The following is a 26242-nucleotide window of genomic DNA, read 5'->3' as shown; positions in this document are numbered from 1 at the left end:
TTTTTCTACAATTTATAAATGCTAGGATAATACCAGTTGGGATCCTCTCAATTTATAAATACTAGTGGCCAAACGGGCACGTTCCGTGCCCGTTTGTGTGATCCACAATTTCTATTTTGTTAACGTATAAAAATTGCAAACAATGGTTTATTATAAATTTGATTTTTATTTAAATTAATTTGTGTATTTTTAGTTTCCGACAAAATAAAAATTGTCATTTACGTGCATTGGTCCACCATAGATAAAGAATTACACATAAAATAGAAAAATAAAAAGAATTACACATAAAATAAAAATAAAAAAATAACATACATGTATGCACATAAAAAATAAAAAGAATTAATTACACAAAAAATAAAAAAATAAAAAGAATTACACATAAAATAGAAAAATTGCACCTAAATTTGTAAATAATAATATATATGATTGGAATCATGAGAGAAAAATATTAAAAGGACTTTTAATCAAATAGCGATCTTTTGAGTAAAATAGAAGGTATGAAGATGATGGAAGTTTATGGACTATGGACACACCTCCTTTCTTTTGAAAACCACTCAACTTCCTTTCTTTGTACAAAACATTGCACAAACTTATGGTGGGAACAAAGACAAATTCATATTTCATTGACAAATGTTAAAGATGTTGTAGGTAACCTTCAAACAAAATTAGGTACATATGCATGATAAGATGCATGAAAGAAAATGACACATTTAATGACAAAGTATAAACACCGGCAAATAATTGTAAAATTGTAAACATTCAACTCAAAAAAAATCTCTCAACAATATATACCATCAAGAATGAAATGAACCACTTGTAAATAAAACATAGCAAAAATGAATGCATATTATTTAACAATGTTCTATGAAATGAATGCATATTATTTATTCCTTGTTAAGTATCAATCTAAATCTATATATAATAGAAATCACTCACTAAATGCAAAATTGTGTCGTGTGTGAAAATCCTAATATCAATATTCGGTATCATAATTTTAATAAAAATAACATATAAAATAAAATTAAATATAAATAATTGAAAATTTTGGTGTGTAAAAAACAATCTATTAAAAAATTTGGAACTATAACTTCGGTTACGCAAAACTCAACACAGTAGGTCCGATATCTAATTTGCAATTCATTAACCAACTTCTCCCGATCAGATAAATGATTGGGATTCAAGGACCTATATATATATATATATATAAAGTTAGCATAAAGTTTTAAAACAATATCGATTTCAGGAATAAAGATAATAAATCACAAGAATGAAATTTTATACACACCTCTGAGTAAATTAAGTCGAATTGTGGTGAAGTTGTTAACATGAGACATTGAAATGTGGAATATATATTTTTTTAATAGATTTCAATATTGTTGAAGGTGTTATAGTATGAGAATATATATATATATATATATATATATATATATATATATATATATATATATATATATATATATATATATATATATATATATATATAACTTTCCAAATCACACGTGATAATAACTTTCCAAATCTCACATGATAATTATTCTCTAAATTTATGATCCGGTAGAAAAAAAATAATTGATCAGGAAAGACATAAAAATATTTCGTGATCAATAATATAGTCAACAATAATTTTGATATGATATACTTTTAAAATTGATGGTGCTTATTAATTTTAATTACAATTGTAACCCACTTGGGTTGGTGCATTGGTATTGGCTTGGGACCTAGGAGTGTGCTCCTCTTGAGGTCTGAGGTTCGATTCTCTCTGGCGCCAATTTGGGTGGGTCAATTTGGCTTGGGACCTAGGGTTTATGGTTTCCTTGTATACAAGCATATAATATAAAAAATAAAAAATATTTTATTTTCAATTAAATTTAACAAGTCTCTAAACAGTGAGTACTCCATTCCAATTGAAAATGAAACCCTAAATTGAAGCTCCGTTTGTTCCTCTCCATCATCGCTCAAATGTCATTCTTAAGGTTCACCTTTCGATCTTCTTCTTCTTCTTCGTCTCCCATTTCTTACTTAAGGCGATTTTACTCTCACTCTCCATTTCATGTTAATAACAATGTTGATAATGCTGTTTCTTCATTCCATAGCATGCTTCGTATGAATCCAACCCCATCCATCGTACAATTTAACAAGATTTTAACTTATCTTGTTAAGACGAAACATTACCCCACTGCTATTTCCCTTTCTAACCAATTACAATTCAATGGAATTATGCCTAATGTTGTTACTTTCAATATATTGATCAATTGTTACTGCCACCTTCGTCAAATGTCTTTTGCCTTTTCTATATTAGCTAAGATTCTCAAGTTGGGTTATCAGCCCAATGTCATAACCTTAAATACTCTTATCAAAGGTCTGTGTTTCAACGATAAGGTGAAAGAAGCTCTGCATTTTCACGACCATGTGCTTGCACATGGATTTCACCTCGATCAAGTTAGCTACGGGACCTTGATCAATGGACTCTGTAAAATTGGGGAAACAAGAGCCGCCTTGCAAGTTCTAAGACAAATTGAAGGGAAATTGGTCAAGCCTAATGTGGTAATATACACCACAATTATTGACAGCCTGTGTAAAGATAAGCTTATAAGAGATGCTTACGATTTATATTCTGAAATGATTGCAAAGAATATTTCTCCTAATGTTTTCACTTACACTTCTCTAATATATGGATTTTGCATTGTTGGTCAATTGAAAGAAGCATTTGATTTGTTCCATGAAATGCCATTGAAAAACATCAACCCAGGTGTTTATACTTTTACTACACTGGTCGATGCTCTATGTAAAGAAGGAAAGGTGAAACAAGCTAAAAATGTGATAGCTGTGATGATGAAAGCAGGTGTGGAACCTAATGTTGCTACATACAGTTCATTAATGGATGGGTATTGCCTAATCAATGAAGTGAATAAGGCCAAAGATATATTTAACACTATGGCCCAAAGAGGAGTGATGCCCAATGTTAATTGCTATAGTGTCGTGATTAATGGGCTGTGTAAAATTAAAATGATGGATGAAGCCATGAATCTCTTCAAAGAAATGCAAAACAATAAGATTATTCCTAATACAGTAACTTACAGTTCTCTAATTGATGGTTTGTGCAAATCAGGGAGAATCTCTCATGCATGGAAACTTTTTGATCAAATGCATGATAGAGGTCAACCTGCTGATGTAATCACTTACAATTCCTTATTACATGCTCTATGTAAAAACCATCATGTTGACAAGGCAATTGCATTGATCAAGAAAATTAAAATCCAAGGTATTCAACCAAATATGTTCACATACAATATACTTATCGATGGACTATGCAAGGAAGGGAGACTTAGGAACGCACAAGAGATTTTTCAGGATATTTTGATTAAAGGCTATAAGGTAACAGTTTGGACATATAATATTATGATCAATGGTCTTTGTCTAGAGGGCTTGCTTGATGAAGCTGAGGCCCTGCTGTCAAAAATGGAAGACAATGGATGCATTCCTGATGCTGTAACTTATGAAACAATTATTTGTGCTCTCTTTCATAAAGATGAGAATGAAAAGGCAGAGAAACTTCTTCGTGAAATGATTGCTAGAGGACTATTGTAACAGTAACTATAGGTAAGATGATTTCTCAATATATAATTTGTTATTTTGATGACAATTATGTAATTATTATGATTTATTTATTTTGTTGGTAGTTAGATATACAAAAGAAAAGGGGGGGACTACTCAGTGGTCTCACTATCCCTTTTGATATTAATCAAAAGTCATTAATGGTCGATTCTTTCTTTTTTTGACACAGTTATCCTTTATATTTGCATTGTACTGTCAATCAGCTTCATGGTTGTTATCAGAATGTATCCTGCTCGAGTATCATAAGCAGTGGTGGTGAAGTTAAAGTGTGTTGGTCTGTTGTTAAGCTTCAGAGGTCGTTTTCTTGTCCTTAGTGTAGTAGTGGCAGACTTGCCTATGCAAGAAAAGCAGATTACAAAGGTGTTAACTAATAGAGGAAGGCTTTGAGTGTTGGGGCTGAATTGCACAGAGTGGCAGTAGCAAGGGTAAGTAGAGGCTTTTCGAAGGAAGGGTGTGAAGGTATTGGGGGAGGCAACTTGGATAGTATGTTTCGAAACTTGGTAATTTCTTAAGTGTTGGTACATTGATAGATTGGTTACTGAGTTTTTAGTTTTGATTGCAATTGTACATTGAATGGCTGAACTCAGTGCCGTGTTGTAAGAGTGCATTTGGCTTCAGCCTGTTATGCTGAGACGATACTGCAAATTTATGCAGGTGGCAAGCATTTTAGAAATTGATGATCTATCTAGTACCTACTGTGATTGTTTTGAAGCACATATTGTGTTTAATCTTGTTTGTTGCGCTCTATCGGACCACTCAAGTTACGCTCTAGATGTTCATTCCAGAGTGTGGGTGGAGTGTGTTAAGAGTCTCACGTTATATAATATAAGGTCTGAAAATAATTTTATAATTGGGCTAGGACTGTTCAGTTCAGATAGATAACTAAACCGAACCATAACAATGGTTCAGAAGAACTGAACCGAAATGCTATAGTCTTCCTCCGAACCGAACTGAACCGGATTAATGGTTCGGTGAACCAGTTCTTAATTTCGAACCGAACTGTTGTCATACAATTTTTTTCCAAACCAAACTGTATTTTTTGGGTGAACCGAACTGTGTTTAAGACATCCTTATGTTGCTAGTAATAATGTAACATCATATTTAAAGCTTTACCACAAGATGTATTCTGGCCTTCTATGATGCTTGAATTTCATTTGGACTGTAACTCTATTCTATTTTAGCCGACTGTGAAGTTTATCATGCAAATATATTCACAAAGCTGCCATATTCTGTGAGCTCAGGTTCTCTCCATATGCAAGTTTTTGGTATGTTTACTAACTCTTCCTTTGTTTCAGGCTCAAAGGGATGAAATAATACTATGTTATTTTAGAATATTTTTTGTCCCTAAATCTAAAAAAATGAGGTGAAAAATATCTGGTTAAAAGTCAAATTTTCTCCTTCTTTCGAATAGACACATCACACTTGATAGTTACTTGTGAATACAAAGGCTGGTGAACTATGCAATAGGTAACTATCACACTTTAGATTTAATTAAAAGTCATGTGTTGTTATGTTCATTTTGTTATTATAATGGTAGCAACCGGTGATTTTTTTTTTATTCTTGACATAATTATACTTTTTTCCCAATGTATTGTCTATTTTCATCGTATGACTGTAATGATATTTTCATCCATGTGGCTGAAATTGTTGATTCATTCCTGCTATATTAATCGTAGCTTTTTCAAAGGTTATGGTTGTAATTATTTCAGGAATGTGTAGTCTATAGAGATAATCTTGAATTTACTTATAGGGGGTTCTGTTTGAATCGGAAGGGGAAACTCTGGGTGTATTTAGTGTTCACATTAATGTTGTTGTTTACCTGAAAAGAGTCATTCATAGGCATAGAAAATTCAACATTAGCCTAGAATCGTACGTTGTCATATAAGACAACATGATTTGTTTCAACAATATTGATTTGCTCTCCACGGGGCATCCTATTTTTTTGTGATTATAGTCTTGCTGTTGGCTTGATTAGTTACTGCATGGACTCCTTATTTCTAAAGTAAGTTAAATTATCTTCCTTTACCTTTTTTGTGTTGTATATTTGGTTTGTATCAATCACTAGATTTGATTATAGTGTCTGTAACTGTAATATTTGGTCGAGTTTGCATGGTGTGGATGATGTACCTTGGAATTTAAAAGGCTGTGGAAGGCGGAGGAACAGGGGCAGCGAAGAAGATGGGGGTAGAGCGTGAGCAGGCTGATTCAGTTGAGTCTGAGGAAGAACGTTAATTAAGGCTTTCAGAGTTTTGAAATGTGGTAGTGGCAGAATCGTGAGATTGAGTTCAACAATGTGTCTGTTACCAACAAAAGAAATGAACTTTTAAGAGTCTTCAAGATGTGTCAGTTAAGAGAGGAGGATACTATTATATTTTCTTCGAGTATTTGTTAGACTTCTCATCAGTTTTGCTGTTGAGAGTAATGAAGAGGTTTATTAAAGGCTGAGAGTTTTGAAATGAGGTAGACCTAGAATTGTGAGAGTGGAAGTGAATTTTACGTGTCTATGCTATAATGTTAATAATAAATTGGGTGCGAGACCATGTATAGAGAGTGGGAACTACAAATGAACTTGTTTTAGGAGTCTTCACAATATGTTTGTTAGAAGAGGAGGATACTACTAATTTTTTCTTTGAATATATGTTATACTTCTCATCAGTTTGTCATAATGAATGCATAACATAGCATACTATTCTTTCTTATCAGTTTTCGGGGCTCTCTTGCTGTAAAACTGAAAGTTTGAAGGTTTCAGAGATTTTATAGATTTCTGTAGTATGGACAATCTGGTTGCAGGATTTTTAGTTTGAATTATGATAGAACACTGAGTTCTATACGTGTGATGATCCAATCATTGGGCCCAATTCATACAAGCACATATTCTAGAATGTTATAGAAGCTGTGAGAATAACAATTAGTTAGTAGGGATTATGCGTTACTTAGTAGGCAATCTTCTATTATAAAAGAAAAGGTAGAGAGGTGAGTGAGGCATTGAAAATATTGTTATCAATTTGTTTACGAGAGAAGTTCTCTCTGGATTAGGAGCTTAGCTTTGGTAGGAGTTCATAGCTCTCTGGTTATCCCTTTCTTTTTCTGTTATTACATCCATTGTATTCACATACATTGCAATAAAAATCCATTTCACTGTTTCTGAATTCCTAAGCATGCAATGATGCAGAAAAACAAGTCTGCATATAAATACGTAGTTGATAAACAACCTTATTATAACTTATAAGAGGAAAAACAAAGACATGAAGTAAGCAAAGCTTTGGTGATTATAGTCTCCCAAGTTCGATTATTTGGGGCTACTATTTTGATTTTTAGTTGAACTTTTTCAAAAGAAATTGTCATGTTGATTAACACCACAAACCATAATGATATACTTGTTGCCAATTTTTTTTTAAAAAAAGACTGGTCAATATATCTATAAAATATTAGAGAAATAAAAATATATTTTAGACATTTTAACAAGGAAGTATAAATAAATTTTTGCTTAAAAAAAGTATAACTTTTTTGTTTCCTAAAAATGATTACTATGTATGTTGCCACCACAAATTGTGATCAAGAATATATATAAAATACATTTACGTTTATTTTAGATTTCAATTTGGTCCCTTACGTTTTAAAAGTATCAATTTAGTCCCTTACGTTTATTTTAAGTTTCAAGTTAGTCATTTCCGTCAATTTTGTCACAAGTGGCAGCCAATTTGCATATGTGGACTGACACGTGGCACTTGGACACACCGACACGTGCACTGTTCAAACGGTGTTAGTGGCAAAACTAATGGAAATGACTAACTTGAAACCTAAAATAAACGTAAGAGGCAAAATTGATACTTTTTAAACGTAAGAGACCAAATTGAAACCTAAAATAAACGTAAGGGATCAAATGTATAGTTAACCCTATAAATTTTCAACATATATAATATTAGAGAAATCAAATTGGGGGATTCATAGTGATGTTATAATAAGTACAAAATTTACTTTTTTATCGATGTCCTTACCATTGAGCTAAGCTTACGGTGATATGTTTTAACGAGTATAAAATTTATCATTCAAATTGAAAATTTATATCATATATAATTCATGTAAAATGTATAAAAATTTAAAATCATTTATTATATTTGACATGTTATTAAGACTCACAAAAATTAACAATTTATGTATTTTTAGCCCATGATAGAAGAAAAAAAAAATTCATGCTCCATTGCAGCCCTCCCCAACAATTTAGTCTAGCTCCGCCATTGAGGGATAGTGTCCAAGTACAAAGTAGGAAATATCTAAGGCTTAAAAATGCTTACAAATTTTTTTACATATTTACCTCCCTCTAAAAACACTAGTGGAGCTTGAAATCAGAACCTCTCGAATTCAAGACTTATATCTTTTTATCGCTAGATTAATCCTTTAAAGATACTCTCTTTGAATTTTCTAATATACATTAGCTTTTCTAATTATTTTTTCTATTTTTCAACAATTTATAAATGCTAGGATAGTACCAGTTCGGATCCTCTCCATTTTCTATTGTTTCTATTTCTTTCATTATCATAGTTTTTAAATTTTTTTGGGTGTATAAATAATATTTGGACTCATTTAATGTCTCATTTATTTTTTTGTTACATTTAATGTCTCACTTTTACATTTATATTCCCAAAACAAAGGAAACAGAAAGAATTGAAACATTAAAGGTAACAAGTCTCTAAACAGTGTGTACTCCATTCCAATTGAAAATGAAACCCTAAATTGAAGCTCCGTTTGTTCCTCTCCATCATCGCTCAAATGTCATTCTTAAGGTTCACCTTTCGATCTTCTTCTTCTTCTTCGTCTCCCATTTCTTACTTAAGGCGATTTTACTCTCACTCTCCATTTCATGTTAATAATGATGTTGATAATGCTGTTTCTTCATTCCATAGCATGCTTCGTATGAATCCAACCCCATCCATTGTTGAATTTTGCAAGATTTTAACTTCCCTTGTTAAGATGAAACATTATCCCACTGCTATTTCCCTTTCTAACCAATTACAATTCAATGGAATTATGCCTGATATTGTTACTTTCAATATATTGATCAATTGTTACTGCCACCTTCGTCAAATGTCTTTTGCCTTTTCTCTATTGGCTAAGATTCTCAAGTTGGGTTATCAGCCTGATGTCATAACCTTAAATACTCTTATCAAAGGTCTGTGTTTTAACGGTAAGGTGAAGGAAGCACTGCATTTTCACGACCATGTGGTTGCACATGGATTTCACCTCAACCAAGTTAGCTACGGGACCTTGATCAATGGACTCTGTAAAATTGGGGAAACAAGGGCTGCCTTGCAAGTTCTAAGACAAATTGAAGGGAAATTGGTCAAACCTACTGTGGTAATATACACCACAATTATTGATAGTTTGTGTAAAGATAAGCTTTTAATAGATGCTAAGGATTTATATTCTGAAATGATTGCAAAGAATATTTCTCCTAATGTTTTCACTTACACTTCTCTAATATATGGATTTTGCATTGTTGGTCAATTGAAAGAAGCATTTGATTTGTTCCATGAAATGCCATTGAAAAACATCAACCCAGGTGTTTATACTTTTACTACACTGGTCGATGCTCTATGTAAAGAAGGAAAGGTGAAACAAGCTAAAAATGTGATAGCTGTGATGATGAAAGCAGGCGTGGAACCTAATGTTGCTACATACAGTTCATTAATGGATGGGTATTGCCTAATCAATGAAGTGAAGAAGGCCAAAGTTATATTCAACACTATGGCCCAAAGAGGAGTGATGCCCGATGTTCATTGCTATAGTGTCGTGATTAATGGGCTGTGTAAAATTAAAATGATGGATGAAGCCATAAATCTATTTAAAGAAATGCAAGACAAGAAGATTATTCCTAATACAGTAACTTACAGTTCTCTTATTGATGGTTTGTGCAAATCAGGGAGAATCTCTCATGCATGGTGTTCTGGACTAGACTAATGCTAGTCCACCTAGACCCTCACAAAGTCCACATGGCTTGCCCAACCACCTCCATGTCAGCATGGCACAACCTCTCCACCAAGATAGGGTAAAATTACTACTCTACCCACTATCTAAGGGTGATATCTTGGCAGTCCCTCTTAATGGGCCTTGGCTAGTCCAGCCCACTAAGAGGACCTTTGGCCCAGAGCTGGGGGCTATAAATACTCTCCCTCTTGGGAGAGCAAGGTAGACACTATTCATTATTGCAATTACTCTCTCTCTCTCTAACTTCTCTCTAGTACCTCTTTGCTCTCTACCTTTACTGACTTAGGCATCGGAGCACCTGCAGGTACAACCCCCCCCTCCGTGGATCATCTGCTCGGACCTGCTGCCTACCACCTGCTCAACGGACTTCCAGCTGGCCTTCTACCTGTTCTGATCAACAGATAAGATCAGTGGCGCCGACTGTGGGGACCTGAGTTCTCCCCTTCTTTGTTTCGAGCAAGTAAACCAAAGAACAAAACCAATCAATCACTTTTTCATCATGGCCAGTGCATCTCATTTCAACAATGACATTGAGGACGCTGCTCCTCCCGCTTCTCCCCGCCTGTCTCCTGCTCTCATCCCTGACCACCAGGCCCTCCCCGAGTCTGACCCAAGAGACGGGCAGGAAATTTCCTGGACTTCTGAGGACGGCGACTTGGTCGTCTTGACTGAGAAGCAGGCAGGGAAGCGCCCTCAGTCCGAGCAGGGCAGATCAGCAGAAACCGACTTGTCCACTGCTTCAGTTACCAATGCTGAACTAGCAGCACTCATAGCTGCCCTAAAGCAAACCACCGAAGCTCTCCAGGGCCAGAATCGCCGAATGGACGAGCAGAATATGAGACTTGATCGCTTGGAAAGGAACCAGCGATTCTCAAGGAACAACTCTCCCCCGAGGAGAGCTCCTACTTCTCCATCCCCTCCTCGTCAGGAAACTGTCAGACAACGACGACCTGCCCTTGAGAGGATCGAGCAACCTGGCAGAAAAAGAGACCATGTCTCCCCTCCCCGCGAGGGTATATCCTCTCCTATTGTGAAGAAAGGAAAAACGGTGGACCGAACACCTCCTCGTCGTCATTCTCCTCAGGGACTTAGTTTGATGACCAAACAAGCGCAGCCCGTAAGTCGCAGCCAATTCTCCAGGAGCCCAACTCCTGATCGTGAGGACTCACCTCCCCTAAACTCACATGAGAGTGACGAGGAGGATCCTCGCTGCCCCTTGTCTCATGACATTCTCCAAGCACCTGTGCCAAAGGGATTCGAGCGACCACCTGCTCTCCCAGCCTACGATGGACTCACAGACCCAGATGAACACATTGCTTCAATCAACGCTACCCTGAACTTCTTAAGGGTCAGCGGAGCAATAAGATGCAGAATTTTCCCAACTACCCTCAGGAAGGGAGCTATGGCCTGGTATCACAGCCTACCTCCTCGTTCCATAGTCTCATGGATGGACCTCTCCGACCAGTTCCGCAGACACTTCACTGCTTCCCGCAAGCAGCCAAAGACCGAGGCAGTCCTGGACGCCATCTTCCAAGCCGAAAATGAATCTCTCCGCAGCTTTATAGAGAGGTTCAACAGGGAAGCCGTCCAGGTTGAAACAACAGATGATATGAAGAAATACTTGCTCCAAAGGGGCCTCAAACCAAACAGCGATTTCGCAAAAGCCGTGGGAATTGAAAAACCGCGCACATTCAGCGACCTCCTCCTCAAGTCTCAAGCATACATTCAGTATGAAGAGCAGCAAGCTGCAGACGCTGCCCGTTACGGGCGAGCAGGAAACAGTCAACCTGCTCCTCGTTCTAACGCGGAACATTCCAGCCGAGGAGGAGGAAGACAAAGAGGCGAAAGGCCTAGGGAAACCCGTGGACCCCCCAGCACATTTAGCAATTACACTCCCCTTAACAGGACAAGGGATGAAATTTGGAAAGAAGTTAACTCAGCTGAGTTTAACAAAGCAGGAATCAAATTCCCAAGACAACAACCCGCCAAGCCTGGCCAGGACAAGAGCAGGTACTGCAAGTACCATAAAGGTTATGGCCATTTAACTGAGAACTGTATCCAGTTGAAAGATGCTATCGAGATTTTGATTAGGAACGGACAGATCAAACAATACGTGAAGCGGGACAATGCTCCCCGGGCAGAGGCTGCTGAAACCAGCAACACAGAGGAGGCTGCACCAGAAAGATCCGGGCACAAACCAGTTGCCCTTGCTATCTCCAGACCAGAAGATTTCTTCGTCCCAGACCATCTGGATGACACATATGTTGCTCCTACATTGAACAAGTGGGATGCACTCGCCCAAGCAATGGTGATCTCCGCTGGGGGTTTTGACAAACAGACTGTGGGATCAATCAAAAGGAAATTTGAAGAATTACTGGATGGCTCCTCTAACATGAATGCAACCTTAGACAAACCAAAAGGGCAGTCAAGGCCCATATCTTTCTTTATGGAAGAGCTGCCCGGAGGAGCTGCAAACTCCCAGATACCCCTGCTCATCAGAGCGGACATGGCAAACATGGACGTCCGCAGGGTACTGGTCGACCAGGGAAGCTCCTGCGACATCATGTATTCCCAACTCTTTAAAACTCTGCAATTGGATGAAACCTACCTCACTCCCTATTTTGGATCCGATCTTTCTGGATTCAATGGGGCAACAACCAAGCCATGGGGCTACGTAGACTTGCTAGTCACCGTCGGCTCCGAAGAAACTGCAAAAACAATCAAGGTGAAATTCCTGGTAGTGGACTGCCCGTCTCTCTACCAATGCATCCTGGGCCGGACAGCCATTGCTGACTTAATGGCTGTCCCATCAACCGCCCATCTCAAAATGAAGTACTACACGCATAAAGGCCAAGTTGCAACCTTACATGGAGACATTGAAGCAGCAAGGAGAGTCTTCAATGCCTCCTCCAAGGGAAACGAGTACATCGGGCAGCTCCCCGAACCAAAGAAGCCCAAGGCAGCAGCTTCACTGCCCTTGCCAGAAATCAGCTCTATTGACCTCGACAGCCGCTTTTCCAAGCAGGAAAGCAAGGATGAAAAGAAGCTCCGCAAGGAGATGAAGGAGGACGACGAGGCGAGCCAAGAGCACCGTCGTCCAGTGCCGGATGGAGAGTTTGAGCTGATACCCTTCGGAGAAGACCCGAACAGGGCAGTGAAAATTGGGACTGGGCTCCCCGAGCTTGCTAGGAAACAACTTGAAGCCTGCTTGAAGGAAAATGCTGATCTGTTCGCCTGGCACGCTTCCGAGATGCCCGGCTTGGACCCCAACATAGCATGTCACCAGCTGACTATTGATCCCACTGCACTTCCCGTTGTACAACGTAGGCGTAGGCAGTCTCCTGAGAAATCGGAGGCTGCAGAAAAATGTGTAAAAGACCTCCTAGAGGCAAATTTTATTTCGGAGGCCAGGTATACAACCTGGCTGTCCAACGTTGTACTCGTCAAAAAATCTAATGGAAAGTGGAGGATGTGTTGCGACTATACCGATCTTAACAGGGCTTGCCCTAAAGACTCTTATCCCTTACCTTGCATTGATAGACTTGTTGATAATTCTTCTGGCTTTAAATTATTGTCTTTTATGGATGCTTATTCAGGTTATAACCAAATTCCAATGGCAGTAGCAGATAGAGAAAAAACAGCTTTCATGACCGAGTCGGGCAACTATTACTACAAAGTAATGCCCTTCGGTCTCAAAAATGCAGGAGCTACATACCAGCGAATGATGAACAAAGTCTTCCGAGGACAAATAGGAGACATGCTCGAGGTATACATGGACGACATGATCGTAAAATCCCCCGAGGAACTCGACCATGTCGTGCACCTTCGAAAGGTGTTCGAGCAGGCCAGGAAACACAACATGAGATTCAACCCAGAGAAGTGCACCTTCGGGGTCCGAGCAGGAAAATTCCTGGGATTTTACCTAACCGAGCGAGGAATTGAAGCCAACCCTGACAAGTGCAGAGCTTTTGCCGAGCTCCCCACCCCGAGCGATAAGAAGTCCATACAAACTCTTAACGGAATGCTAACATCGCTTTCCAGATTTGTATCCAAATCAGCACAACATGCACTTCCCTTTTTCAAATTACTAAAGAAAGAAGCGGTCTTCGAATGGACAGATGAGTGCGAGCAAGCCCTCCAACATCTGAAAAAGGCCTTATCAGAGCCACCTGTCCTCTCACGACCAAGTGACGAGGAGGTATTATACCTGTACCTTTCCGTCGCCTCAGAGGCTGTAAGTGCAGCTCTCATTCGTGAGACAAACGAAGGGCAGAAACCAGTATACTTTACAAGCAAAGCCTTGCAAGGTCCTGAACTAAGGTACCAACAAATTGAAAAAATAGCTCTTGCACTAGTTTACGCTGCGAGGAGACTAAGACATTACTTCTTGGCTCATACAATTGTGGTCCGAACAGACCAACCAATTAAATCCTTGCTTGGCCGACCAGATATGGCGGGCAGGATGCTCAAATGGTCCCTCGAACTCTCAGAATTCGACATTCGTTACGAGAGCAGAAAAGCTCTAAAAGCCCAAATCCTAGCCGACTTCGTCGCAGAGATGACGAGCTCCTCCCCTACAGTGGACGGGGCAGATAAATGGACAATCTTTGTGGACGGAGCATCAAGCGCCACAGGAGCAGGTGCAGGTATCATTCTTGAAAATGAGAATGGCTTACTAATCGAGGTCTCCCTAGCACTATCCTTCCCAACTTCAAACAACCAAGCAGAGTATGAAGCATTCCTCGCCGGACTACGTTTGGCCGAGGACTTGCAAGCCAAGGAGATAAAAATCTACACAGATTCGCAACTGGTCGCCTCACAGGTGCTAGGAGAGTATCAGACCAAGAATGATAACCTCTCTGAATACCTGGTGCTAGTAAAGGAAAAAATCACCAAGTTCAACTCTGTTGAAATATTACATGTTCCCCGCGAGCATAACAAAAGGGCAGATATCCTGTCCAAGCTGGCAAGCACAAAAAGGAAGGGCGGAAACAAATCTGTCATCCAAGAGATACTCCCTCGTCCAAGCATAGAAAAACCAAGCAAGGTTGTGGACATAAACGTCATTGGCGACAAAGACTGCTGGATGACTCCAGTATACAACTTCCTCGAGCACGGAACTCTCCCTGACGACCAGAAACAAGCAACTATAGTCAGACGAAGAGCCTGCTCTTATGTCATCCTTGATGGAAAATTATACAGGAGAGGATTCTCCATTCCTCTCCTAAAATGTGTGGACGAGGACACAGCAGATTACATCCTGCGCGAAGTCCATGAGGGCATTAACGCCCAACACCTGGGAGGAAGGTCACTTGCCAGGAAAGCTCTACGAGCAGGGTACTATTGGCCTACTATGCAACAGGACGCCAAAGACCACGTAAAAAAATGTGACAAATGCCAAAGGCATGGGGACATGCACTTAGCTCCCCCTCGAGAACTAAAATCTTTGTCTTCCCCCTGGCCCTTCGCCTGGTGGGGCATGGACTTACTTGGTCCTTTTACCAAAGGACTTTATCAAAATCGCTACCTAATAGTAGCAGTGGACTACTTCACAAAGTGGGTGGAAGCCGAACCCCTCTCCGACATCACATCACTCAGAGTCCTGCGCTTCTTCAAAAGAAACGTGCTAGCTAGATTCGGAATACCACAGGTGGTAGTCACAGACAACGGAACACAGTTTACAGACAAAGATTTTCAAGCATTCCTTGTTGCCCTGGGCACCAAGCAGCACTTCACATCGGTCGAGCACCCCCAAACCAACGGGCAAGCTGAAGCAGCCAACAGAGTAATCCTGAGAGGGTTACGAAGAAGACTCGACCAAAACAAAAAGAAATGGGTCGAAGAACTTGACAATGTACTATGGGCTTATCGAACAACCCCACACTCCACAACCGGAGAGACCCCCTTCCGAATGGTATACGGAACAGAGGCAGTTATCCCCGTAGAGATTGGGGAACCATCTCGTCGAACTGAGCAACCTCTAGACGAGGAGCAAAATGACGAGGCACTTCGAGAAGAGCTTGACCTCGTTGAAGAAATCCGAACGGGAGCTTCCTTAAAAGAGGCCACCCTGAAGCAGAAAATAGCTGCCCGTCATGACACCAAAGTCATCAAAAGAGAATTCGAGGTGGGCAGCCTCGTCCTAAGACGCAATGCAGACTCCCAGGATGGCAAACTTGCACCCAATTGGGAAGGACCATACCGCGTCATTGACAAAACAGAAAATGGTGCATACTATCTCGAGGACCTTCGAGGAAAGAAACTTCCTCGACCTTGGAATGCCCAGAAATTGAAACAATATTACAGCTAAGTTATTGCCACACTAAAAGGCTGCTCGCACTTCAGAACACAACGAATCGAGCACCTTAGACAACGGAGGGCACCATGGCACACGTGCTCATCTAAAACCATAGCAGGGGAACTAATTCACCATAAGGGAAATGGAACTCCTGCTAGACGAGGATAACTCTTGAAACGAGCCCATCGTCCCCGTGCCACGACCTAGCACCCAGCTCGCGATGGGAGGTTCAGGTTGCGAAGAAGGGTACACTAGCGTGCTTGTATTCGCGTAACTTAGAAACAACTCTAAGTGCTTATACAGTTCCCTAAACTGTTTAAGTCAAAACAGAGGAGACTACCCTCAATAAAACATGCTCAGTATCAAGCAGGGGAGACCTCCCCGGCGAAATAACAACGAGCGCAGCATTCATACATGCAAAAATATGATAAGTATACAAAATAGGCATAAAAATAAACAGGCAAAACTTAGCACACCAACTTGCTCGAATGAGCATACCAGCATGCCAGACGAGCACCTCAATAACGGGGAGGTAATCTCCCCGGCACGAAATTTAAACAACACATTTCGTTAAGTTAAAAATGGGGACAAGCTCCCCGGTTCAGGTTTTGAGCAATAAACTAGCATAAAATTTGGCTAAGTTAAAAAGGAGGAACCAAATCTCCCCGGTTGAAATTCTTAACAACAAATTTCATGAAAAATTTTCTAAGTTATGAGACGGGGAAGCTCCCCGGTTGAAATTTTTAACAACAAAATTTCCCCAAAATTTTCTAAGTTAAATAGACGGGGAGGCTCCCCGGTTGAAATTTTAAACAACAAATTTCTCCAAAAATTTTCTAAGTTAAAAAGGAGGAAACATACATGCGAGCAGAAAAATGTAAACATACATGCGAACAGGTATAGACGAGCAGTTATATACAAGCATATATAAATAAAACGGGCACCTGCCCGGAATTGTCATAAATATCAAACGGGGACAAAAGCCCACTTGTTCCAAAAATTACAAACCATGGCTCAAAGGCCCCAAAAATTCAAAAAGACAAAATAAATTACAATAGAAGGCCGGGGACATCTACTCCTCGCACCTGTCCTCCTGCTCAAGCCCGTCGCCTTGCTCGTCTTCTTGGCCCTCCTCGAGTGCCAGGTCAACATCATCCTCTTCTTCATCAGAGTCGGCCAGACCAGCCGGGATAACTATCTGCCCATCCTTGACCTGCCCGTTCACATGCATTCCTCGGGTCACCAGCTCCACATCAGGATTGAGACACTTGATTTGCTGCACGGCATTCTCGAAGGCGTACTCAGTACCCTCTACAAAGTCATGGGACAGCTGAGCAATCACCTTGACCAAGTCTGCTCGGGTGGTCAACCCCTCGGCAGCCTTATGCTCGTTCTCGCCCGGAGCCATGACAGCATTAAGCCTTTCAATTTCAGCCCGAGCAGCATCCAAATCCTCTCCCCTTTTACGGTGCTCGTCCAGCTGGTCACCCCAATGTTTTTGCTTCTCCCTGAGGTCATCCACAACAAGTTCGAGCTGGTTGATCCGACCTTTGGCCCGCTCGTGCTTGGTCCGGGCAGTGTCCCGCTGCTTGACTAACGTTTCCCGCTCGTCACCAAGGACAAGGCTGCTCGAGACCATTCGCACCATAGCAGCCATGTCACGAGCATGCTGCTGCCGGCGAACCTCTGGTTCCTGGTCAAGAATAGCAGCCCGTTCAGTTTCAAAGACCTCCGGAGGATACTTCTCAAAAAATCTATCCACGGTAAAGCACCGAGGAACTGGAAAATTTCTGCATCCTCCCATGCCCGCATCTTCAACCGGGGAATCTTCTTCTCTTGTCCTCTTCGCTGGAGGAGGCCGGGGAGCTGAGGTAGGGGTGCCCGAACCAACACCCGAGGTCCCAATCACCTGCACGGAAGGGGTCCCCGGCCTCACTTCCTGGGAAGCTCTGGCAACAATCTTCTTTTTTCCTCGGCCAGACCTGCTCGCCTTCTCATCCTGCTTGGCCTTCAGCATGCGCTCGGCAATGGTTTCCATTTCGTCTGCAAATAAATGACGAACACGTTAGTAAAGCACGAGGAATACACACAACAATAGCAGAAATTTTTGCTAAGTTAAAAATAGAAAAAAAGCAATACCCAAGCACAGCCTAACCTCCCCGGCATTCTTACACTTGAGGAGGTTCCTAGTATTTATAAAGCGGGGAGAGACCTTCGCCTTCCCATGCTCGTCCCTTAGAGTGACTCCCTTACGAGTCGTCCAGATGCCCGGAGTAAAACCGGCCACAAAGGCCTTCAAATTTTCAAAGGCAGCCATCTCCTCGGGAGACAAGTCTGCGTCCCCGGTAGTATACTCCTTAGGTTCCTTCCGGAAGTGATCATACGACCAACTAAGGGGGAACTTAGGAACTGCTCGGAAGATAACTTGCCCGTTGTCATCTTTACGAGCAACACCCTGCTCGTCCCTATCTTCTTCCAGTTCCAACAAACTCTCCCGGGCAGCTGGAGACTCTGGCCGGATGATGAAATACCTCTCCTTGAAGTCCTTAATAGAATCCACAAACATTTTAAACAATTTGACATCCTCGTGATGCTTTAAGGAAACCCAATTCTGACGAGGGGCACGCCCAACCTCCCTCGTCGGCTTACGTTGAATCTTGAAAATTCTAAAGAAAAGAGGAAGAGTGGGACGAACACTCCTATACGTGCAGAGGTGCTCGAACCCCATGATAAAAGACCATGAATTCGGATGCAGCTGCGACGGAGCCACCTGCAAGGCTTTAAGCACGCTGGCCGCAAAGGGGCTGAACGGCAGCCTGAGCCCCATCTCCTTAAATACAAATTCGTACATAGCAAAGTCGTGCCCGGCAAAGGACGAGCACACCCGGTCACCCTCCCCGGGTATACGGGTCGACCAATTCTGAAGCCCATCTGCTCTCTGCTGCTCGACAATCATATGTAATCTTGGGTCCTGGGAAGTAAGCGCCGAGGCTATCCCCCGGGGTTCTGGAGCAACCCAATCCAGCGCAGGATCGGTTATGCAGTCGACCAATGTATACTTCTCCGCACCTTGGCTTTCCACTACCTCCTCGGACTCTGACATTTTACAACCTGAAATGCAGCAAAAACAAAGTGAATTCGATGATCAAATCCACCCTTTCACCGCAATTCAAGTGAAAGGGCGCAGGATAGGACGAGGACGCTGTCCCCGACCAAAGCCCTTTTCAAATGGCAATCAAAATCGTTTCCGAGGAGGGTAAGGCAAATAAAGACGGGGAGATAAGCTCCCCGGCATGAAATTTAAACAGCAAATTTCATGCAATTTTCTCTAAAGACGGGGAGGTAAGCTCCCCGGCATGAAATTTCAACAACAAATTTCATGTAAAAATTTCTAAGTTAAAAACGGGGAGGTAAGCTCCCCGGTATGAAGTTTAAACAACAAATTTCATGTAAAAATTTCTAAGTTAAAAACGGGGAGGTAAGCTCCCCGGTATGAAGTTTAAACAGCAAATTTCATGCAAAATTTTCTAAGTTAAAAAGGGGGGAGATAGGCTCCCCGTCACGAAGTCAAACTATCTAAAGTTTCAAACGGGGAGGTAGGCTCCCCGTCACCTAAACAAACTATCCAAAGTTTCAAACGGGGAGATAGGCTCCCCGGCTCTTAACAAAATATCCAAAGTTTGAAACGGGGAGATAGGCTCCCCGTCACTAGTCGTCTAATCTAAAGTTTCAAAAGGGAGGAAAGCTCCCCGGCACTAAATCCATATGGTGCCCGGCATGTTCATCCTAATATTCATAAATTCATGCAATCTTCATAAAAAAAAACGCCCAAAACTGGGCAGGAACAACAAAAAATGGATCAAAAGAGCAAAATTTGAAAGAATTACCTTGAATATGAATGAGATCTGAAGAGCGATTTGACTAGTAAGTTGAAACTTCAGAGGATTCACAATTGAAGAGAGAGAGTGAAAAGTAAGAATGAAGTTCACTCTCCTCTATTATATAGATCAAGCCAGGGGAGTGAAGAGACGCTTTGATCCAATGGTCCTTACACTCCCTCGTAAAAATCAAAGCAGTAAATGCACCCTTTCACGTCCCCAATGAAAGAGGATGCTTGAATTTCACTCGAGCAAGTCTTCAAGCAAAAAGCTGCACTTCGCAGAAAACCTCCTCGTTGCTAACTTCCTCGTCATAGCAACGAGCAACAATTCTTTCTTGAAAAATCGTCTCCTCGTCATCATTGCGAGCAACAAAACTTCTCGTTGTTATCTCTTCGCTATAGCAACGAGCAACTATTCCATCTTGTGCAATATCTCCTCGCAGGAGATACGAGCAACACATACTTCCTCGTAACCATAATTACGAGCAGGATATTAAACACCCTCGAAAAATCGATTCGAGCAAAACACTGCAGATACTTGCTACGAGCAAGTCTTTGACGAGCAACTTCCTCGTCCACTTTTGTTCAAGAGAGGTTGCAAGGAGATTTCTTTCTGTACTTGGGCACACATCTAAAGTCATCACTCCTATGCCTAGGAGCAACGACTTGGGGGGCTCCTGTTCTGGACTAGACTAATGCTAGTCCACCTAGACCCTCACAAAGTCCACATGGCTTGCCCAACCACCTCCATGTCAGCATGGCACAACCTCTCCACCAAGATAGGGTAAAATTACTACTCTACCCACTATCTAAGGGTGATATCTTGGCAGTCCCTCTTAATGGGCCTTGGCTAGTCCAGCCCACTAAGAGGACCTTTGGCCCAGAGCTGGGGGCTATAAATACTCTCCCTCTTGGGAGAGCAAGGTAGACACTATTCATTATTGCAATTACTCTCTCTCTCTCTAACTTCTCTCTAGTACCTCTTTGCTCTCTACCTTTACTGACTTAGGCATCGGAGCACCTGCAGGTACAACCCCCCCCTCCGTGGATCATCTGCTCGGACCTGCTGCCTACCACCTGCTCAACGGACTTCCAGCTGGCCTTCTACCTGTTCTGATCAACAGATAAGATCACATGGGAACTTTTTGATCAAATGCATGATAGAGGTCAACCTGCTGATGTAATCACTTACAATTCCTTATTACATGCTCTATGTAAAAACCGTGATGTTGACAGGGCAATTACATTGGTCAAAAAAATTAAAACCCAAGGCATTCAACCAAATATGCGCACATACAATATACTTATTGATGGACTATGCAAGGAAGGGAGACTTCAGGATGCACAAGGGATTTTTCAGCATCTTTTGACTAAAGGCTATAAGGTAACAGTTTGGACATATAATATTATGATCAATGGTCTTTGTCTAGAGGGCTTGCTTGATGAAGCTGAGGCCCTGCTGTCAAAAATGGAAGACAATGGATGCATTCCTGATGCTGTAACTTATGAAACAATTATTCACTCATTCTTTGAAAATGATAAGAATGAAATGGCAGAGAAACTTCTACGTGAAATGATTGCTAAAGGTCTATTCTAAGAGAAAGACTAGTTAAGATGATTTCTTGCAACTTATTAGGCTACTTTGAATTTTGATGACAATGGTCTAATCTTTGTTATTCGTTTAAATATTTACTTAATAGTTACATATACAAAGGATGATCGACCACACAATGATCAACATAAAAACACATGACATCAAATAAAAACTATGTTGATTTTGCTATTATAATGATACAATTGGTTGATGTTATTTTATTCTTGACATAATCATATTTTTCTTTCCAATGTACTGTTCATTTTCTTCATACAGTTGTAAGGATTTGTTTCACTCATTGGTCATTCTTTGAGTTGCAAATCACAAACTAAGCTGAAATTAATGTAAATTTTGAATGGGGTTTGTAATGTTCGCTCTCACCCTGCAGGGTTCTTGACAGATGGACCAACATTTTTCCAAAGGACATATGGAAGGAGAATATAAGCTAGCATGATTTGATATTACTTTTTTTGGTTGTTCTATCGTTTGTTGATACCATGTCTGTCTTGTAGTATTTCTCATCTTTGGCTGATGTTTGTTGTGTGTGATACAGTTCATGTGTCCTGTGTTAGACTTGCACAAATTGCTGTTGTTGAGTGGTACGAGTTTTTGTGTCACTGTCATGGGTCTAATCACTTTCTTATTTTGTTACTATCTGGTATGACTGCGGTTCATTTTCATACACAATATGGATTATCTGAATATTGTTATTCCTCTAGTTGGTTGAGGATTTAGTTCCATTTTGTGCTTGATATTTTCTAACCTTACATTTCTTTTTTTGGTCTGTCTAATCTTTCAATTCTTTCTCTTTAGACAACAAAATAGAAAATTTATATATCAATGCATAGATCTCTTTTCTGACCTTAGAGATATGGTTTTAACAGTAACTTCAAAGATATTGGACGGTAAAGCTATGATAGAAGATACTGACATGCCATCTAAGATGCAGATTCAAGCCATGGCTTATGCTTCTGAAGCTCTTGATCTATTTGATGTTCTTGATTGCAAATATATTGCAGCCCACATAAAAAAGGTTACATTTTTCTCTATAGTCCTTGAATTTCACATACAATATCCTTAAAACTTAGTCTAATTTCTGTTTATATTTGAAGACTTAAGAAAAATGCAGATCATTTTCCTTCATCATTTTCTTCTTTTTTCCCCTTAGTTGTTTGATATTTTCAGATGGAGATTATATTAGCAACTCCCTGGTCATGAAGTGAATTAGACCGTCCCTTTGCAATTATGGATATTTAGCTCATTGAGTTCAGTATTTTTCATGATAAAGTTTTTCACCTTTTCTATCTATCATTAGTTTAGTATTGCTTTGAATATGGTCACCTTATCTGAAAGTTTTTTTGTGGATGCTCTTTTTTCAATCCTTCATTTATCCATAGTCTGATAGTGATAGTACAACAAAATTAGATTAATTACATGCACAAAATAATATATTTTATGAATCACAAGTTGATATATCCAGTGAAACCCACACTCTTTTATCGCTACTTCATCGTAAAGGGTTTCATCATTGAAGAATCTAAATGTTAGCTTTGGATTATAACTGGTGCTGTTCACATCATTAATGGCTTTTATTTCTTCAACTGCTTCCATTATCTGCTTGCAACTTGCTGGATCATACCATAAAAACACATGATTTGACATCATGTGGATTGACTAACTTTATTCGGCCATATCAAACTGAAGATGTTAGCTCTTGCGAAACTTGTTTTATTTTTTAACAAACTTGAGAAACCTACACCATATCCCATATGGCCTTGAGAAAGAAGCAAGTAGTAGGAAAAACTGAGCAAATAAGGAGGAAGCTCCAGAGTGACAGAAACTTGTGTAGAAGGGTAATGAAACCAATATTTTCTGACAGGCATAGCAGGTAACAAGTACCAACTAATATCATCATCATCATCATCTAAAGATGCATTTTCTGAATTTAGTCTTGCTCGTAGTTCAATCCCATCAATAGAATCTTTCAAAACTGTTCTATATGAATGTCCTTCCAATTTTATGCAGTTATAAGGAGCAGAAAACCACACTTGGCTTTGTCCGATGGTTCATTCATTGAACTCGTTACTTTCTCAAAAGATTCACAATTACTGATAACAAAATATGGAATGAACTGTGAAAGTGCCGGAATAGATTGAAGCATTTTACAATTGTAAACATATAGACATTTAAATCTGGGAAGATGCATAATGGTTTCAGGCAAGCTTGTCTGGGACGATAGTGTTAAAGACTCTAATGACGATAGTACGGAAATATTGGCTGGGATTTCAGACAAGATTGGAATATCAGTACCAAAGATTAAGTGTTTTACACTCAGGAAGACAGGACTATGAAGTACTTTATGTAAGGTGATGGAAGTGTCACGTTCACCTTTCAGTGGATTCACAAGCCAAATAGTATTGGCAAAGTTTGCAGGAAGATCTACAAGACTTTCACTCATAGGGAAAAAAAAAGATTCCGAGATTTTTTGTATGCAATATTGATGATGAAGTTTATTTATTTGCACCGCACTCTGCTAAACCCAAAAATAAACTATCAACTGAAGCAAATGTGACAGTGACCTCTTGGAGATTGATGCAATTTGTGGCAATAAATTCGGAGAGGGCTGGTGAACAAGTGTTACTGGAAAGGCTCTTAAGCAATGTGCATCCATTCATGATTAAACTTTCAAGCTTTTGGAGAAGAAAAATTGATGAATCAACTTCAGGCAAGCTTAAACAACCACTAAGTTTTACATATTTTACATTCGGCGAACCAGACACATTTGGAAACTCTATTAGCATTTCAGGACAAAAGGTTGGAGGTAGAGACTTCCACGGATATCCATCCCACAAAAAATATCTCAAATTTTCTGGCAATAAGTCAAGACCACTAGTAAGGCTTACAGATTTAATTCCCTTGCGGTCCTGAAAAGCAAGTAACCTTAGGTTTGACATCTTTTCAAATGCTTTTGAGCTTAAATTTATGTGTATATTCAGTAGCATAAAAAAAATATGACTTCAACAATCTCAGTTCCTTGAAAAATAATATAAAAAATCAATGTTTGTATTTCTGTAGTATTGTTGCATTTTCTGTATAGAAACATGTTATTAGCAAGGAAAGTCAGGGTATCATTCTCTTACTCTATTATTTTTCAATATACTACAAACGTCTTTAAGATCAAACAGTCTACTTCGTTGTCCTGGATTCTTAAGAGATTCTTCACGAACAACTTGTTTGCCCATCTGTTGTTTCAAGTCATGCATTTGTATGTGAATTTCTAAGTCAAGTCTTATGAGCAGTGTTTTAAAAACCGGACCGGATGGGCCGGTCAAACCTGGAACCGGAGGGGGTCTGGTCTGGTTCAAACGTTGGATCGGATAAGCTGTTAGATCGGTGGGAACCGCTCAAAACCGGTGAACCGGCCAGTTCGCCAAATCGCCGGTTCGATCGATTGCACACATTTTTTATTTCCCACCCAAAAGGACGTTTTGTTTTTTTTTTTTTGTTGGACAAAACGTCATTTTGTTATTAACTTATTATTATTAATTTTTTTTTTTAAAAAAAAGAAGAAGCTTACAAAAGAAACAGATTACACGAAGCAAATAATAGAAAGGTTGAAGTGTTGAACCCTAGCACACCATCGCCGTCCCCTGCATCTCAGTCCCGTCGCCGTTCGCTGTCTCCATCTTCGTTCGTCATCTCTCTCACGAAGCTTTCAGGTAAGCTCTATCCTCATTGCTTCTCATTTGTTTCCAATTTCTTGTTATTTCATATTTGGATCTTTCCCTCTACGTGTTTCATATTGAAAATACGATTAGTGATTCTTATTACCCATCTGGGTTCATCTTCTGCATTCCTCTCTATTTCCACAATTGTTAACCTTCTAGGTATTTGTAAAGGAATTTTTGGTAATGTTATGGGTTAATTGTTTCAAACCATGTTATCACTAAGCTTATAGTGAAAAATTTACCTAAAATTCTATTTATGCTTTTGTTCCAACTTCTGTTTATGTCTGTTAATTTGTGATGTTTATCCTTCTATTTCATGTATAAAATTTCATGTTTTTCTTCTATTTATTATGCTATGTTAATTTGTAATGTTGCTTTGTTTCTTACTTTCTTGTTACTTTTTTTTTTTTGTTTGGTTTGTGTTTGCACTTTCTAAATTAGTTAAATGACATCATCTTCTGAAACACCATCATCACAACCACCATCGGTGCCACAATCACACGAAGCTTCTTATGCTCCAAATTTAGTTGAAAGGAATGTTAGGAGGAAGAGTGATATTACTTGGGGACATTGTAAACTGCTTCCGAACAAGTCTATTGTGTGTATGTACTGAGAATACTGAAATTTGTAAGGATGTGCCTGCAGAAGTTCGTTTTCTGGTGAAACAAAATTATGATGAATAGAGCAAGAAAAGAAAAACTTCAGAAGTGGCTAAAAATGTCGCAGCTACTGCAGAGACAAACTCGGCACCGACAACATCTAAAATAGGAAAGAATGATGGTCTCATTGGTACTTATTTTTTACCTAGAACAACTCTGGGAGCTCAACCTACTTTAAAAAGTGCGATACAAAGTAAAGAAGTGGTAGAAATGTGTGATCTTGCTGTTGCCAAGTGGTTTATTGATGCATCTATTCCTTTTAATGCTGCAATTCCCCTTATTTTCAACATGTAGTTGATGCTCTTTATTGCATGGGTGCTGGATATAAAGTACATACTATGCATGCCCTTCGTGGTAACTTGTTAAATAAATGGGTTGCTGGTGTGAAGAAACATATAGAGGAATATCGTTCTTATTGGAAAGATATGTGTTGTACTCTTATGGCAGATGGTTGGATTGATCGATACAGTGGAACTCTTATCA

The 26242-nt window shown here is 39.8% G+C and overlaps 2 protein-coding genes and 1 pseudogene across 5 annotated transcripts; 2 read left to right on the top strand and 1 right to left on the bottom strand.

The window, feature by feature from the left end:
• Positions 1–1892: 1892 nt before the first annotated feature.
• LOC123905919 (pentatricopeptide repeat-containing protein At1g62670, mitochondrial-like) lies at positions 1893–6764 on the top strand. The gene is made up of 2 exons (XM_045955723.1): positions 1893–3600; positions 3785–6764. The coding sequence occupies exon 1, from the start codon at positions 1960–1962 to the stop codon at positions 3586–3588; it is 1629 nt and encodes a 542-aa protein (XP_045811679.1). The 5' UTR covers positions 1893–1959; the 3' UTR covers positions 3589–3600; positions 3785–6764.
• A 1549-nt stretch (positions 6765–8313) lies between these two features.
• LOC123905918 (pentatricopeptide repeat-containing protein At1g62670, mitochondrial-like) lies at positions 8314–24438 on the top strand. 4 transcript variants are annotated; one of them, XM_045955722.1, is made up of 4 exons: positions 8314–9551; positions 20913–21162; positions 21761–23260; positions 23398–24438. In XM_045955722.1, the coding sequence occupies exons 1-3, from the start codon at positions 8386–8388 to the stop codon at positions 21767–21769; spliced, it is 1425 nt and encodes a 474-aa protein (XP_045811678.1). In that variant the 5' UTR covers positions 8314–8385; the 3' UTR covers positions 21770–23260; positions 23398–24438. The 4 variants fall into 4 exon arrangements, with proteins under 4 accessions (XP_045811678.1, XP_045811676.1, XP_045811677.1 ...); XM_045955720.1 differs by having other exon boundaries at positions 20913–22405; positions 23077–23260; XM_045955721.1 differs by having other exon boundaries at positions 20913–22405.
• On the bottom strand, positions 22756–25058 carry LOC123904809 (annotated as a pseudogene).
• Between the last annotated feature and the right edge of the window lie 1184 nt (positions 25059–26242).

Source organism: Trifolium pratense, linkage group LG2, assembly GCF_020283565.1.
Source record: "Trifolium pratense cultivar HEN17-A07 linkage group LG2, ARS_RC_1.1, whole genome shotgun sequence".
Lineage (NCBI taxonomy): Eukaryota > Viridiplantae > Streptophyta > Magnoliopsida > Fabales > Fabaceae > Trifolium > Trifolium pratense.
The sequence above is the reverse complement of the archived record's forward strand: the minus strand, read 5'-3'. Positions and strand labels throughout refer to the sequence as shown.